The sequence below is a fragment of the Saccopteryx bilineata genome, chromosome 3, assembly GCF_036850765.1.
Source record: "Saccopteryx bilineata isolate mSacBil1 chromosome 3, mSacBil1_pri_phased_curated, whole genome shotgun sequence".
In the NCBI taxonomy this organism is placed as follows: domain Eukaryota; kingdom Metazoa; phylum Chordata; class Mammalia; order Chiroptera; family Emballonuridae; genus Saccopteryx; species Saccopteryx bilineata.
The window spans coordinates 66,520,743-66,536,879 of record NC_089492.1 but is presented as its reverse complement, the minus strand read 5'-3'; the positions used below and the strand labels follow the sequence as shown (position 1 = coordinate 66,536,879).

The 16,137-nt window shown below is 36.0% G+C and overlaps 1 protein-coding gene across 1 annotated transcript in view; it reads right to left on the bottom strand.

The window, feature by feature from the left end:
* The window catches only part of C3H8orf34 (chromosome 3 C8orf34 homolog), a 401,548-nt gene that overhangs the window by 94,268 nt on the left and 291,143 nt on the right, over positions 1–16,137 (bottom strand). Inside the window, 2 exon segments of the mRNA XM_066264685.1 lie at positions 6,864–6,940; positions 13,186–13,271. Coding sequence (XP_066120782.1) covers positions 6,864–6,940; positions 13,186–13,271 — 163 coding nt within the window.

Sequence of the window (16,137 nt, the reverse complement as noted above, 5' to 3'; positions counted from 1 at the left end):
CGGGCCTTCAGCAGACCGAGTAACCCCCTGCTGGAGCCAGCGACCTTGGGTCCAAGCTGGCGAGCTCTTTGCTCAAGCCAGATGAGCCTGCGCGCGACCTCTGGGGTCTCGAACCTGGGTACTTCCGCATCCCAGTCCGACGCTCTATCCACTGCGCCACCGCCTGGTCAGGCCATCATTGATTCTTGTATGTGCGTAGATCGGGGATTGAACCTGCAACTTTGGCGTACCAGAACTATGCTCCAACCAACTGAGCTACCCAACCAGGGCTACATCCTTCAAATCTAGCTCCTAAAATAATTTTCTCCATAATGCTCTTTTAATATACATTATGTTAGGTTAACATAATAACAGAAATACATGTTATTTCAGTTTGAGTCAGTACATTCCTGAGAATCAGACTCTATATATGCGGCCACTACTTATATTATACATAAATATGATCTTGATTAGATTAATATGGTTGAGAGGGAAAGGAAGCCCACAAATGATTAAGCCTCTATAGGAAAGTACTTTGTATCCAATTATTTGAAAGTACTCTATATAGTTTTCTTAGCTGAAGAACGCATAAGAGAAAACCTGTTTGTGGGGATCTTAATGTTTTTCCATCCCCATTAAGGGACTGAATATTAATGTGTCACACACAAGCCATTCTAGCACACATTCAGCACAGTTCATAATCTGAGTAGTAGTTTCTACCTTAGTACATACACATCATCTACACTGTTTTTCTTCTTCTTTGGTCTCTTTATATACCAAATTAAATTTGCAGTAGTTGACAATTACTTTAATAAAAATTAGCAGTGATTTCAAAGTACTGAAAATATCAAAACATACTTTCTCTTAAGCTTAACATATTCATAAGATGTCATGAATTGTGATATCAGGGCATTAATAGTGTGCTGTCCTATATCTTCTTGGGTATTATTTGTTTAGAAACTCTGTGTCCTTGTTCTAGAACAGTGCATGTTAGGCCAATTTTCCTTCCAATTGTCTTAAAAATAAAATGCAGAATTTAACTGATCCAAAGAAATATTGTTATACTTTTACTAATGATGAAAGAATTAATTTATGTGAAAAAATTGATTAATAAAATGTGACATTTATTATGTCACTATCATCTCAAGCCACTTTTTTCTATGCAAATGTGACATTTAAAGTTACATTTTATAAATTTACAGAGGTTTATAAAAAATGATATTTGCATAGGTTTGGGCAAATATTTCCATCCTCAATATGTTGGATATCAAAAGAACTAAAATGTCAAAAGGAAAAATCCCACTAGCTCCCAAAATTTGGTTAGATAACTTGCCTACTATAGCACTTGGTTTTATGCAGTTTTATTGGCATCTGTGATCTGTTGAGTGTTAAAAGCCAAGAAAATTCCACATGCTAGAAGGAAAAAGAAATGGTAAAAATCTTTCGGGTTGAGAAAAATATGTAGTAATTGTTGTTTGCTAGCAGACAATTCATTGTTGCAATTCATACTTCAAGTTGCCAGTAATTATCGTTTAAGAGACAAAATTCCCCATAATTTATTACTTATATTTGATGAGATGATAATGAACATTAATTTCTTTTCATTTTCACTTCACAAGAAGGCTAGTTAAAATACATTTTGTCTCAATTTCATAAATGCTACCTCTGTGTCTATTTTTCACACTGAATAGATAATGCAAGAAAATTGCAACTTGTTCATTAACCCATTAATTCAACTTTACTTCCATTGACCAGCTACTTAAGTCAATTTACATAGAATTATAAATCCTCTAAAATATCAGCAGCAATTTACTTACCATAAAATTATACTTGGGTATGAAAAAGAGTATCAAAGATGTTTTAATGGAAACATTTAACATGTAAGGATGATGAAACAGTCACAATTTTCATAAGGGGAAGATTATGTGTAGGGGGGAACAATATTAGTAAGAAACAAGGTAGAAAGCAGGGTTATTGAAATTCATGAAACAAAGAAGTTGTCTAAAGGTCTATTAAATTACATACCTGATTTTATATGGAAAATCTATGGGTACAATTCTTTTTATGCTTTTTGTCAAACCTAGGTTATAATTTTATAATTTTATATCTTCTAAATGTTTAGGTCTTTTTCAGCATGACTTAGAAGAGGTAAAGATCTGGGAAAGAAGCAACGGAATAAAAGGTATTAATCCCCAAGCAGACACACACTATTTGGCTTGAAAGACTGCAGAGATTTCCAGAATAGAGAAATAAAAGGCACTGTGATTCTGCATATTATGAAAAGTCATATGATTTCAGCAGATTGCTAAATTTTCCTTATGTCTCAACAAATAGATAAAACTTTTCAGAAGGAAAATGTGCTAAAAATATAATCTTTGTAACTCCAGGCATTTTAGAAAATCTTTCCCTAAAGGAGTCATTTTAATTTTTCTTTTACTTTAATTAATGATGATCATTTACATAAAGTCTTAGAAGAGGCAGTTTATGATGAGCTGATCAGAACTGGACAATAAATAAAATAAATAGGAAACTTACAAAGTAAAAAGTCAGTAAGATATTGAATGCCAAATGTCTTTTCTAATTATCTTTTCATTTTCTCATTATGCTCATATGTTTGTTTAATAGAAAACAATATAGAATTTTTTTTTTTTGTATTTTTCTGAAGTTGGAAACGGGGAGAGACAGACTCCCGCATGCGCCCGACCACCCGGCACGCCCACCAGGGGCTACGCTCTGCCCACCAGGGGGCGGTGCTCTGCCCCTCCGGGGCATCGCTGTGTTGCCACCAGAGCCACTCTAGCGCCTGGGGCAGAGGCCAAGAAGCCATCCCCAGCGCCCGGGCCATCTTTGCTCCAATGAAGCCTCGGCTGCGGGAGGGGAAGAGAGAGACAGAGAAAAAGGAGAGGGGGAGGGGTGGAGAAGCAGATGGGCGTTTCTCCTGTGTGCCCTGGCCGGGAATCGAACCTGGGACTTCTGCACGCCAGGCCGATGCTCTACCACTGAACCAACCGGCCAGGGCCAACAATATAGAATTTTAAATGTTAAGAATGCCGTAAGAATTGTGAAATTAAAATGTCATTGATATGTCTTTATGGATTATTGATCTAGAAAAGATATGTACTTCATTTATGAATTAAAAGAATATCATCAGTATTGGGTGTTTGGTATTTTCTACCCAAGATATTTCTTTTGTTCATTTTTAACAAATAAATATATTTGACAAATCCAGCTTTAATCATCACAGCTGTGGATATGTTAAGAGACATTCCAGAACAGAAGGAGGAAGAGAAGAGGGAAATTCCAAAAGAATGACTTGCTCATTAGGGGTACGATAAAAATCTAAATCTAAATGTTGCCTTTACCTCATTCAAATATTCACAAAATATTTCAACACAGGTGAAGCCACTGGGAGAAAAGTTTCCAAGATTCTGCACCCACTTATGCATACCCAATACCGAATGTGGAAAGTTGGCAAGTACAGACAGCATGAGTTGAAATTACTCTAAATATATTTTAACATTTGTGGTAAGTTTATATTTTTGCAGTATATGACTCAAAATTTGCTTTGGAATATTTTGCATTTCTTACAGTAATAAATAAAAAGTTCTATTTATTCCAATTCTCCATTCACATCTAGATAAAGCCACAATTTTCTTCTTGAGTTACCAAAAACACAATCCTAAGAAATATTAGAGAAGTATGTTGTGGAGGATTTGCATCTGATATATGATCAAGCCGACATAAAGTTTTTAAAAATCCATGTTTTCTTTGTAATAAAAGCAGCTACTAACCTAGCAATTACGTTCAGGATCCTGATACTAATTTATCCATGTATTGTTTATATTCTACGTATTTCCAAAAAAGAATTAAAGGTTTAATTTGACAGTAGATAGAATTGTAGAATTCTCAAGAATATAAAATCTAACCATTGATAAGAGAGACCAAGTAAAATTGACAGAAAAATTTCTGCATGAAAAAGCATTATGTGAACAACGTAAAAAGAAAGTAAAATCTTTAAGAGACCATTTGTAGGAACTCTAGAAGTTTGACCAAAAAAAACAAAACAAGCTTCTCTTTTTCCCCCCTTCAGATTGTTAGATATTATTAAGTAAAACAAATACTATAAAGAGACTATATCTGGACTTTAGAAAGTGATTAAGAAAAACAACCTAACTGTATCCTTTTAGATATGAGGGAGATCTATGGGCTTTGGTGGAATTCACAGATGATGGAACAAATCTTTGTAAAAAGTGATGAATGACAGATTATTACGGCCTGAACGATGACATGTTTTTATTATCATGAGATTATGAAGACATACTGAAGTTTATGAATGTCAGAAAATTTCTTTTAAAAACCCCAGGTCATACCCCAAAGATAATATTTGTTACAAGTACATATCCCACTGTACTCTCTGATGTGGGAACAGTATTTGGAACACTGAGGTTGGCTGTGGCATGAACCTCACATTACAGGGCACTTGGCAAACAAGAATATGAATATGTTCAGGGAAAGAAGCAAAAGTGCTGAAGTCTTTGCAAACTACACAGTGTAAGAATTGGTTGAAAGAACAGATTGTGTTTTGACTGAAAAAGAAAGTCTCAAATAGAACATGCTATCTGCTTCTAGTATGTAGAGATTAGTTAAGAGGAAGGATTGGACTCAGGCTTTTACCCAAGGAATAGAACTAAGACCAATGGTTGCAAGTGGTTATGAGGAATATAAAAAAATGTCTAGCAAATAGAAAGAAACTCCTTCTAAAGAGAAAAACAGGAAAGCACTAGAAATATCAGCGGTGTACAGTAGAAGGGAAATTGACTAGCACTCAACTCCTGACCTCACCACTCTTTTAGCTTCGGGACCTTAGCCCTGTTGCCAAGTTTCTCTGACTTTCTGTTTCCTCATCTATAGAATGGCCATCCTTACCTTGGATGAAAGTGGGTGAGCAGCTCAGAATGCTGAAGTAAGGAAAAGAAAGGCTGAACTAGATGGCTGCCATGGTTCTTTCTGTTTCTAAGGCTCTATCTACCATTTTATAGTAAAGGGAAATATATTTTTCATCTCATGATGAGAAATTATTGATAAAAAATTTTATTTATTCAATTTACATATATGTATTGTGTGTCTACTATGTGTAAGCACTTTTCTGGAGATACAGAAGTGAAATAAGTGCACAATAACTCTTGCCTTCATAGACCTTATATTATGTAGACGGGTCATGAAAAAGTAAGCGTATTACATAGTATATTAGAAAGAAAGTAGTAAGTACTGCTTGGCCAGGTGGTGGTGCAGTGGATAGAGCTTAGGACTAGGGTATGGAGGACTTGGAGGACCCAGGTTTGAAACCCTGAGGTCACCGGCTTAAGCATGGGTTCATCTGGTTTAAGTGAGGTTTACCAGCTTGAACCCAAGGTTGCTGGCTTGAGCAAGGGGTTACTTGGTCTGCTGTAGCTCCCCACATCAAGGCACATATAAAAAAGCAATCAATGAACAACTAAGGTGCTGCAATGAAGAACTGATGCTTCTCATCTCTCTCCCTTCCTGTCTGTCCCTATCTGTCACTCTCTCTGTTTCTCGTTATCTCTGTCACAAAAAAAAAAAAAAAGGAAAGCAGTAAGTAGTATAGAGGAAAAAAGATAACAAATTTGAAGTTATAAATAGGGTTTGGGAAGCTTCAATGAGAAAGAGACATATAAAAATAAAAATACATAAATTTCATTAGTAATTTTAAATTAATTTTATTACGAAATCCATTGGTAAATGTGGTGCCCTCAACCAAATCTTGTGCTCCAAGTAATGTTCCAAATACTGTAATCTCATCAGAGAGTGTCATGGGCTGAATTATGTCCCTTTAAAACTCATATGTTAACATCTTAACCTTCCATTCTTCAGAATGATGACTGTATTTAGAGACAAGGTTTCCAAACAGATAATTAAGTTAAAGGAGATCATGAGGATGGGTTTTAATACAATACCACTAGTGTTCTTAAAAGAGGAGATCAGGACACAGACACAGAGATGGCAACATGAAGACACAGGAGGAAGACAACCACCTGTAAGCCAAGAGGCCTTAGAAGAAACCAACCCTGCTAACACTTAGATCTCAGACTTCTGCCTCTAGAATTGTGAGTCAATAAATTTCTGTAGTTTCAGCGACTCAGTCGGTGGTGCTTTGTTATGGCAACCCAGCAGACTAATACAGAGTATATTATAGTATATCAACCCAGTGTAAATTTAAGTTTAGGATAATGTAAGGTTGCATAGTCGTTTTCTACTAACAACTCAGAATCTTTTTACAAACTTTATAAAACTTTATATTTAAAATTTATATGTAGATTTCAGTTTTTCTGTATATATTCTTTTAACATTCTATTGCATTGAAAATCTCAAACCTACTGGTTTCCTCTCAATATATTCTATCAAAGAGATATGGTTTAACAAAAATATCACAAAGACTTCACAACTAATAATAGCATGCTTATGTTTGATGTAAACTTTCAGGATATAAAAAACATTGCTTTTTCTATCAAGATAGATATAAGCTTATTAAAGTTTAAGATGGTAACTCATAATATTTTAGAATGTTCATGTGCAAAAGCAAACAGCTATTCATACCAGAATTTAGTTTTTCCCACTCCATTTGAATCTTCTTCCCTAACTGCTGGAGGAGTTTAGCACAGCCTTGCTGTACACCTGTAATCAGGCTGGCTGCCTGCTGACACAAGCACTCTGTGTGACTATGAGGTAAATATTGGGTGCACATTTAAAACATTCTTTAATTTAAAGAATGAATATTGTTTCCTATTACTATTTCCATGAGGTTTTCCTATTAGTGAGATAAATTAGACTTAGAGGTTAAAAAATAAGTAAGTGAATATACTTACAGATCCTGTTAATTTAGATGCTTTCTCAAATTCTCCACACTCCTCCATTAGTACTTCTTTAGTCGCAGGTAAAGAATCTATTTTTTACCAAAAGAATAAATAAATTACAGTCACATATTGCTTAATTCTGATATATATGCCTGTTATGAGAAGGATATTAAAGTGACTGAAATAATTGTAAAAAAATCACAGTGTGTGTGAGTTAAAATAGAGTGTAAAATGTTATTTATTCAGATTAAAGACAACCTATGAAAAATGTTAAGAATTTCTAATTTAGAAGGACACAATGACTTAGGAATGTGCAAGAGCTGCTGTATCTGGGAGAATGCATATTTTCTTTTAGCATATTATTCAGCGAATTGTTGGAACTTATATTTAACATTCGTTTTTCTCATCTGTAATGTTATATTTAGTTGTTTTACACAACTATCTTCTGGTTTCTTTCCTGGCCACACAATTTGAGGACCATTTTGTGTTTTCTTTTAAATGTGTTAGGAAATTCTGAAAAGATTGGAGAAGAGTGCATATTATTCAATGACAGCAAATTTTCCATTTTGATGTATCAAGCAAGAATTTGTGACTACTTACCTTGAATAGCTTGAGAAGTGAATGAGTAGTGATTTTCAAATACATGAATTAAATAATGGCAACCCTTTCCATATGTCTGCTGAGTTAACTTAATTTAACAATATGGATTGATATACATTATAAAGAATTCTGCAATAGGGACAGTGATATAGAGCACCTAAAAATAGTCTGCGTTTTAATACATTATTTTCAAGCAAAATAAAATCAGATAAGAGGAAGACATTTTAAACCATTGGAAACTTCTAAAATTTATTTATTATAATTGTTAATACTAGAAAAAGCTACATGAATCCCTAAAAATTTCCTTTAGATCCAAGGAAATTTGTAGTAAGTATGGAGACATATTTTTCTGTTGCAAATGTTCAGTGGGGGTGGGGGAGATGACAGTCAAACTCTTTCAAGCCCTGAATGGCCACCCAAGGCCAGGAAGACAATGGAAAGCTTAGCAGCAATCCATAATCATACTTTGAATTGAGGAGCTCCCTCTGTCTCTGATAATTCAGAATGTTATGTTCAAGAATCCCAGGGCACACAGTTTATCTAGATGTAAATACAGATTTTGTTTTAAAACAGGAATTCATTCCACTATAAAACTAACTTTGGGAGCATCTGTACATTCTCAATTTGTAAAGAAATTTAAAAATTTTATTGGCCACTCTTCCAAACAGAATGTAGACATTAAGAAGCAGCAAATTTTTGTTGAAAAAATCAAAATAGATGATGAGAATTACACCAAATTCAAAATATTAATGCAGTTACAAAGACTGCTTGAATCCTTCTTTATGAAAACTCAGGTGGTAAGGGTAACAATAAATAGGATCTTTAAATTAAGAAGTATAAATTACAATAATTGAAGTCCTGTAAGACTAAAATATATTCTACTAAACTATGAGTATATACTAGTATAATTTTAGTATTCACTGTTTTTCTCATTTTATTTGTATGTTGAAATTCTTATTTCAGTAGAATATTGACTAAATAAATAATATTAAAATGTTCTACTCTACATTACAAAGCAAATTACTTTATGTAGAGCAGAAGAAAACCCACTCTCTATTGGATTTGCTAATTTTTTTTTTCTGAAGTTGGAAATGGGGACGCAGTCAGACAGACTCCCGCATGCGACTGACCGGGATCCACCTGGCACGCCCACCAGGGGGTGATGCTCTGCCCATCTGGGGCGTCGCTCTGTTGCAACCAGAGCCATTCTAGCACCTGAGGTAGAGGCCACGGAGCCATCTTCAGCGCCCAGGCCAACTTTGCTCCAATGGAGCCTTGGCTGTGGGAGGGGAAGAGAGAGACAGAGAGGAAGGAGAGGGGGAGGGGTGGAGAAGCAGATGGGCGCTTCTCCTGTGTGCCCTGGCTGGGAATTGAACCCAGTACTCCTGCACGCCAGGCCAGCGCTCTATCACTGAGCCAACCGGCCAGGGCCGGATTTGCTAATTTTTTAAGGTTAGTAATACTATACTGTAACTGAGTCTTTAAGTTCTTCTCAGTGAGTAGTTCATGTTTTTCAAGAGGTATTGTCATTCTGCTTGATATTTTAATGCATGTATGTGTTAATCAATTCATTCATCCATTTATCTGTGTATTTGTATATTCATCTATTCAACAAATACTCTATGTCAGACACTCTACTAGGTGCTTTCATAGCAAGTTGAACAAAATAATTTTTTATGACTTTCTTTTTGTTCCATTCTTGTTTTGGTTGAAGTCTCCCTGATTATTGGTACAATATCTAGTGGGATCAAAAATATGATGAGTTCCATTCAGTGCAGTATAGTACAGTGGGGTCCTGCCAGACCACTTCTGAATTTACATATCTGATCACACTAAAGTTGTTAGTTGAAAGGACTCTACTAAAAAATTCAAATCTGTGGAATATCAATCAAATATGCTAGCTGGGACAATAGATACCATAAAAAAAATAAAACCTCAGTTTAGTGCTTGGACTTCCATTTTTTAAAGTATTTTAGTATGTTGCTGATGAACAAGAATTGGTGGGTGCTGTGTGTAAATAATTTGCCCTGTTTAGTTACTCTTTTATAAGTCTATATGATTTTCAAAATACAGGCAATGAATTCTTTGAGTGTTTTTTAAAAATCACATTGAGGGGGAAATGAGTGTCTAAATAGATTAAATATTACAGTTTATCTTGTCTCTTCATTTTGTTTTTTATTGATTGATTTTAGTGAGAAAAGAAAGGAGAGAGTGAAAGACAGAAACATCAATCTGCTCCTGTATGTGCCCTGACCAGGGATAGAGCCGGCAACCTCTGTGCTTCAGGATGATGATAACCAACCAAGCTAACTCTTCATTTTAGAAAAGCAGCAGCATAAAAAGATAAAGTGATTTTGTCCAAATCTAAGTGTCTAGCCACACTTGAACTAGACACTTGCCTCTGCTTCTAGAAACATTTAAACCTGTAGAGTTTATTATAAGGTACATAGCTTTATGCACTGGTTTCCTGCCATTAGTTTTACTTTTGCTGTTCATGTCACAATGGGCTTTTTTTGTTTGTTTGTTTTTGTTATTTTTCTGAAGCTGAAAACAGGGAGGCATCAGACAGACTCCCGCATGCGCCCGACCGGGATCCACCCAGCACGCCCACCAGCGGGCGATGCTCTGCCCATCTGGGGCATTGCTCTGTTGTGACCAGAGCCATTCTAGTGCCTGAGGCAGAGGCCATAGAGCCATTCTCAGCGCCCGGGCCAACTTTGCTCCAATGGAGCCTTGACTGCGGGAGGGGAAGAGAGAGACAGAGAGGAAGGAGAGGGGGAGGGGTGGAGAAGCAGATGGGTGCTTCTCCTGTGTGCCCTGGCCGGGAATTGAACCTGAGACTCCTGCACGCCAGGCCGACACTCTACCACTGAGCCAACCGGCCAGGGCCCACAATGGGCTTTTATGCACAAAATTACACCTATTCATAGAAATATTTATTGATCCAAACAATGTGAATGCACAGCCAACATAAAAATCATGTTACCCTTTTGAATAATAGCAATAATATTGAGTTACTGGATCTAGATATTTGGCTAACTTAAGTGGAAAAGAATGTATTCAATCAGAAATGCAAACCTTCAAATTTGTTAATTAAGTTTACTGATATTTGAATGTGAAGAATGCGGAATAGGAGCAATTTAAGAAAGGAGCTTAAACTTAATGAATACATTTTTTCCACCAGTGGATGTAAGTAAATATAATCAAAAGATTACTGAAGCCTGACCTGTGGTGGCGCAGTGGATAAAGCGTCAACCTGGAAACACTGAGGTTGCCGGTTCAAAACCCTGGGCTTGCCTGGTCAAGGTGCATATGGGAGTTGATGCTTCCTGCTCCTCCCCCCTTCTCTCTCTCTCTCTCTCCTCTCTATAATGAATAAATAAAATCTAAAAAATAAAAAATAAAAAAAATAAAAAAAAAAGATTACTGAAGCATTGTTGAATTTTCCAAAAACTGTAAATCCCTATAATTCTCAGTTATTATAAATATGATTGCTGAAGATACAGATTTGTAGATTGGTATATTAGAGTGGTTTTAAAAGAATTTTAAAAAATAATGGGCTAGCAGTTAAATAATATCTGTCTTGTGTCAACACATGCCTGGCCTGGGGCCACCATTTTGCTGCTGACACATTGCCCAACTTTTGCTGTCAGTGTTAAGGGTCTAGACTTTTTTATGTCATTAGTACCATAAGTGATTTGAGTACATGTAAACTATGTTATCTCTTTAAGTTGTGCTACATTGGCATTGGTTTCTGTTCCCTCTATATTTTTAAATGTTCATTAGGTAATATTTAACATATAAAAAGAATATACAAAATATATTTATGCATAATGCATAGTATATTTATATTACAAAACATAATAAAAATAAACATCTCAAACCTCCACCCAACTTAAACTTTCCAATTATCTTCATATTCCTGTGAGCAACTTTCTTATCTCATCTGTTGCCTCCCTTACCTGCTGACAATAGCTGCCATTCTGAGATTTTCATTCCTTTCTTTAAGTGTAGTTTTATTACTTATGCATGTCTTCTTTAAGAACATATTACTTAGATCTGCTAGTTTTAAGCTTTATAAAACTGTCATTCTATGATTTGCTTTTGTTCAATCTATGTTATGGTGGTAAGATTTCTTCAGTTGTGAACTGCAACCTTCTCACAAGAGACCCAACTGCCATTTCAGAGTGGTTACTTGAATTCAATTTTAGCAGGAGGGAGTATTTACATCATACAAATAATCAATATCTACAAATCAGTGCTTTCTCTTGTCAAAGTAACAGTTGTTAATATTTATTAGAACTCCACTGGTTTCTTCCATCTCATATAGTTGGAATGCATTTCGTTTCCTACAATGTAACGATTCCACGATGTATCCATCTTCTTGACCTTAGGAGCATGCAAAGGATTGTTCACATTTCATCACACATGACTTGTTTCTCTAAGATATTTTCTGAGAAGTGGAGTGTCTGAGTTTTAGATTATGTGAATGCATAAGATTTTAACATAACAGAAATGTTCCCCAAATTGTTTATTTTCCACCTATACTGTATGACTTTCCTTTAACTTATGTCTTCACCACTACTTGGTTTTGCCAAATTTCTTAATCAACAGCAAACAAAAGGTTGTAAAATAATATCTCTCTGTGGTCTTAAATTGCTTTTCCTTGATTACCAGAATAGTTAAACATCTTTCAAATGCTTATTGGCCAATTGTGTTTCCTCTTCTGTGAAATGTCAATTCATACCTGTTGCTTATTTTTCTATTGGTTTGTTGACCTTTTCTTTATTAAATTGTAGATGCTGTTTATATATTCTAAATATTAATATTTGATCAGTGACAAATATATTTCAAATATAGTTACTTATTTTGTGGCCTACCTATTCACTTTGTATGGCATCCTTTAAAGAACAGTAGTTCTTAACTTTCTATAGTTGAATTTTTTTCTTTCATATAGTTAGGAATTTTTCCATCTTATATAAGATGTCCTCTTCTATCCAGATATAAAATATATATATATATATATTTTCTTATACTTTCTCTTTAATTATCCCAGCTGGGTGTCTGATTGCTTCCTCTTAGAACACCAAATGATGAAGTCATGACATACCTTTGATACCATTGAAGTGGCATTTCCTGTACTTTATTTATTCAGCAAACATTTTGAAGTGCCCTCCCATGAACTTAATATGCTAAGTTAAGGAGTTTGAATTTTGTCCTATAAAAAAGGGAGGTAAAAGAAGCAGCTTTGTTTTTATAAAGAAATGAATGAAAGAGGGGTGAGATAGTACAGAGAGACAATGTTCAGAGCTGTTACACTAGCCAGAGAAAGGACAAACACACAGACCGGCATATCAGGGAAAATGAAGAGGAGGCCTGGCTGGGAGAGGAAATTCTGATGTGACACCAACATGATTTTAGAACAATTTAATATAAGGACAAAGGAGCAAAATCAAGTATAATATTGACACATCTGCGTGGGAAGAGAAAAGGGATCTATGATGTGAGGAAGGGAGTAGGCAATATAAACTTTCAAAAACAAACTGGAAATATTAATAAAATTTGGGGAATAGCCAACAGGTAATTGACCTGCTTATACCTTAAACAGGCACAGAGATTAAGAAGCTGCTACTCAGAGTCCACACTCATTTGCCCTTCACTCCTGATACACTGCCCATGGAACAGTGGATATATGACAGGCAGCTATGTTGATATTGTTGGATTTAAAACTTACTCAAAGAATCCGGAATTATTTTGTCTGGAGAATGAAGTATTTGTGATGTCTCTTCTGTTCTTTCCACCAGGTTGTCTCCTTGAAGTCTAAGTAAATAAAAAATGAGAAATAATTTAAAAAGTGAACTATACACACTATGGGAGATATGACTATCAATTTCTAGACCCTAAAATCAGACATGCTTCTTCAAAGTAGAAGTCAAACTGTATCAACACTTTTGTAATATGCTGTTTTTGTTTTTCTAATCTAGAAAAGTCTTTGCATTTTTTTCCCCTGTACATATTGGAAGGTTAATCTACATAGAAACTGCTTTTCTTCTTAGCCTGACTGGAGGAAAGTTTGTAAGCAAATGTTTTATTTGTTGTTGTTTGTTTGTTTGTTTGTTTGTTTAGTAAGTGAGAGGTAGGAGGCAGAGAGACAAACTCCCACATGCACCCCAACTGGGATCCACTCAACAAGCTCCCTATCAGACAATGCTCTGCCCATCTGGGCCACTGCTCCATTGCTCAGCAACCAAACTATTTTAGCACCTGAGGTGAGGTCATGGAGCCATCCTCCGCGTGTGGGGCCAACTTTGCTTGAACCATTTGAGCCATGGCTGTGGGAGGAGAAGAAAGGGGGAGGGACAGGTGGAGAAAGAGATCGTTGCTTATCCTGTGTGCCCTGACCAGGAAACAAAGCTGGGACTTCCACACACAGGACAGATGCTCTACCACAGAGCCAACCTGCCAGTGCCACAGATGTTTTCTCTGCTACTACAACAAGGAAGTGAGTGAAAGTAAAACAAGAAGATAACACTGCACGTTCATCTGATTTCTGGGTTCAGAGGCATGAGAAAGTTTATATTCTACACAGAGGTTTACCAAACACAATTCTCCAAATCAACTAAACCTAAGCATTAACATCTGGGAATCAAGATAAGTCTCAATAGTGCAAGTAAAGATTCCTTATATGGGTGACTTCCTGGGTTCCCAGAGACACCAGCTCTTCCTCGGGAAAGAAAGGATGTATAGGTACTTTCATGACAGTATATTTCTGAGCCTCTGTATCCACATCGCTACAGTGAGAAAAATAGACTAGCAAAACTCAATTCAGACAGTCTGGGTTTATATATTACACAGTGAACTCTGAAACTACCCTATCAAAAGTGGTAGAGCTCATCAATAAATGTTGAAACTTTGTCTTAAGAACAGCAGAGTAAGCTACTCTAATGTTGGAGGACATTACTTAAACAATCCAAAGACTATAGCTTTAATAAGTTCCCTTACTTTTTTCTTGCATTTAGCTAATGGAAAGCATCCTCATCAAAGAATTTTAATAAATGTATAATACAGAGCATTAACAGTTTTAAAAATCAAGGACAATTTATAATTGTACCATGCTCAAAAGTTAAAATTTTCACCTATTTTATATATTTGCTTTTCTATACACCAGTGGAATTACATAATAATTTGCATTTGACTTCTACATATTCAACCATATATGCATGTCTCTCTTAACCTTTTGTGTTATTATAAATATTATATTGCATTTGCATTCATATAATATTAAATGCTCCATGTTTCTGTATATATTATACATTTACATATTACCTTTTATAAAAAACCATATTTACTATATTATATAGTCTAATTAAAGAATTATCAAGAGTAACTTCCTAGTAGTTTTTAACACATTTTAGTCAAATATGTATATTTTATATTAAAAAAATTTTTTCATTTTGAGTTTACATTCAATGTTATTTCTGTATTAATTTCATACATACAGCAAAGTGGTTAGAAAATAATGTACTTTACAGAATTGTAGCCACCTGGCCCCATACCTATTTTTCTCATTATTATTGACTATACTCCCTATGCTGTAATCTGCATTTCTATGGCTATTCTGCAACCACCGATTTGTATTGCTTAATTCCTTCACCTTTTCTACCTAGTCCCACAAAGCCCCTCCCCTCTGACAGCTGCCAGTTTGTTTTCTATATATATGAGTCTGTTTCTATTTTGTTTGTTTGTTTATTTTGTTCATTAGATTCCATATACAAGTGAAATCATATGGTACATACTTTTCTCTGACTGGCTTATTTCACTTAGTATAATATCCTCTAGGTCTATCCATGCTGTCGCAAAAGTAAGATTTCCTTTTCTTCTAATGGCTGAATTGTACTCCACTGTGTAAATGCACCACAGCTTTTTTTTTATCCACGCATCTACTGATGGGCAGAGGGGTTGCTTCCAAATCTTGGCTATTGTAAATAATGTTTAATAGGGATGCATGTATTCTTTCAAATTAGTGTTTCGGGTTTCTTCAGATATATTTCCAGTTGGCCAACAAACATGAAATGTTGCTGAACATCACTAATCATCAGAAAAATATAAAGTAAAACCACAAGGAGGTATCATCTCTCACATCTGTCAGAATGGCTACCTTCAATAAATCAACAAACAAAATGTGTTGGTGAGGCCCTGGCCGGTTGGTTCAGTGGTAGAGCGTCGGCCTGGCGTGCAGGAGTCCCGGGTTCGATTCCCGGCCAGGGCACACAGGAGAAGCACCCATTTGCTTCTCCACCCCTCCCCCTCTCCTTCCTCTCTGTCTCTCTCTTCCCCTCCCGCAGCTGAGGCTCCATTGGAGCAAAGATGGCCCGGGTGCTGGGGATGGCTCTGTGGCCTCTGCCTCAGGCGCTAGAATGGCTCTGGATGCAACAGAGCGATGCCCCAGAGGGGCAGAACATCGCCCCCTGGTGGGCATGCCCGGTGAATCCCGGTCGGGCGCATGTGGGAGTCTGTCTGACTGCCTCCCCGTTTCCAGCTTTGGAAAAATGAAGAAAAAAAAAAGTGTTGGTGAGAATGTGGAGAAAAGGGAACCCTAGTGTACTGTTGATGGGAATGCAGACTGGGAGCCACTGCAGAAAACAATGTGGAAGGTCCTCAAAAAATTATGATTTTTAAAATTTTA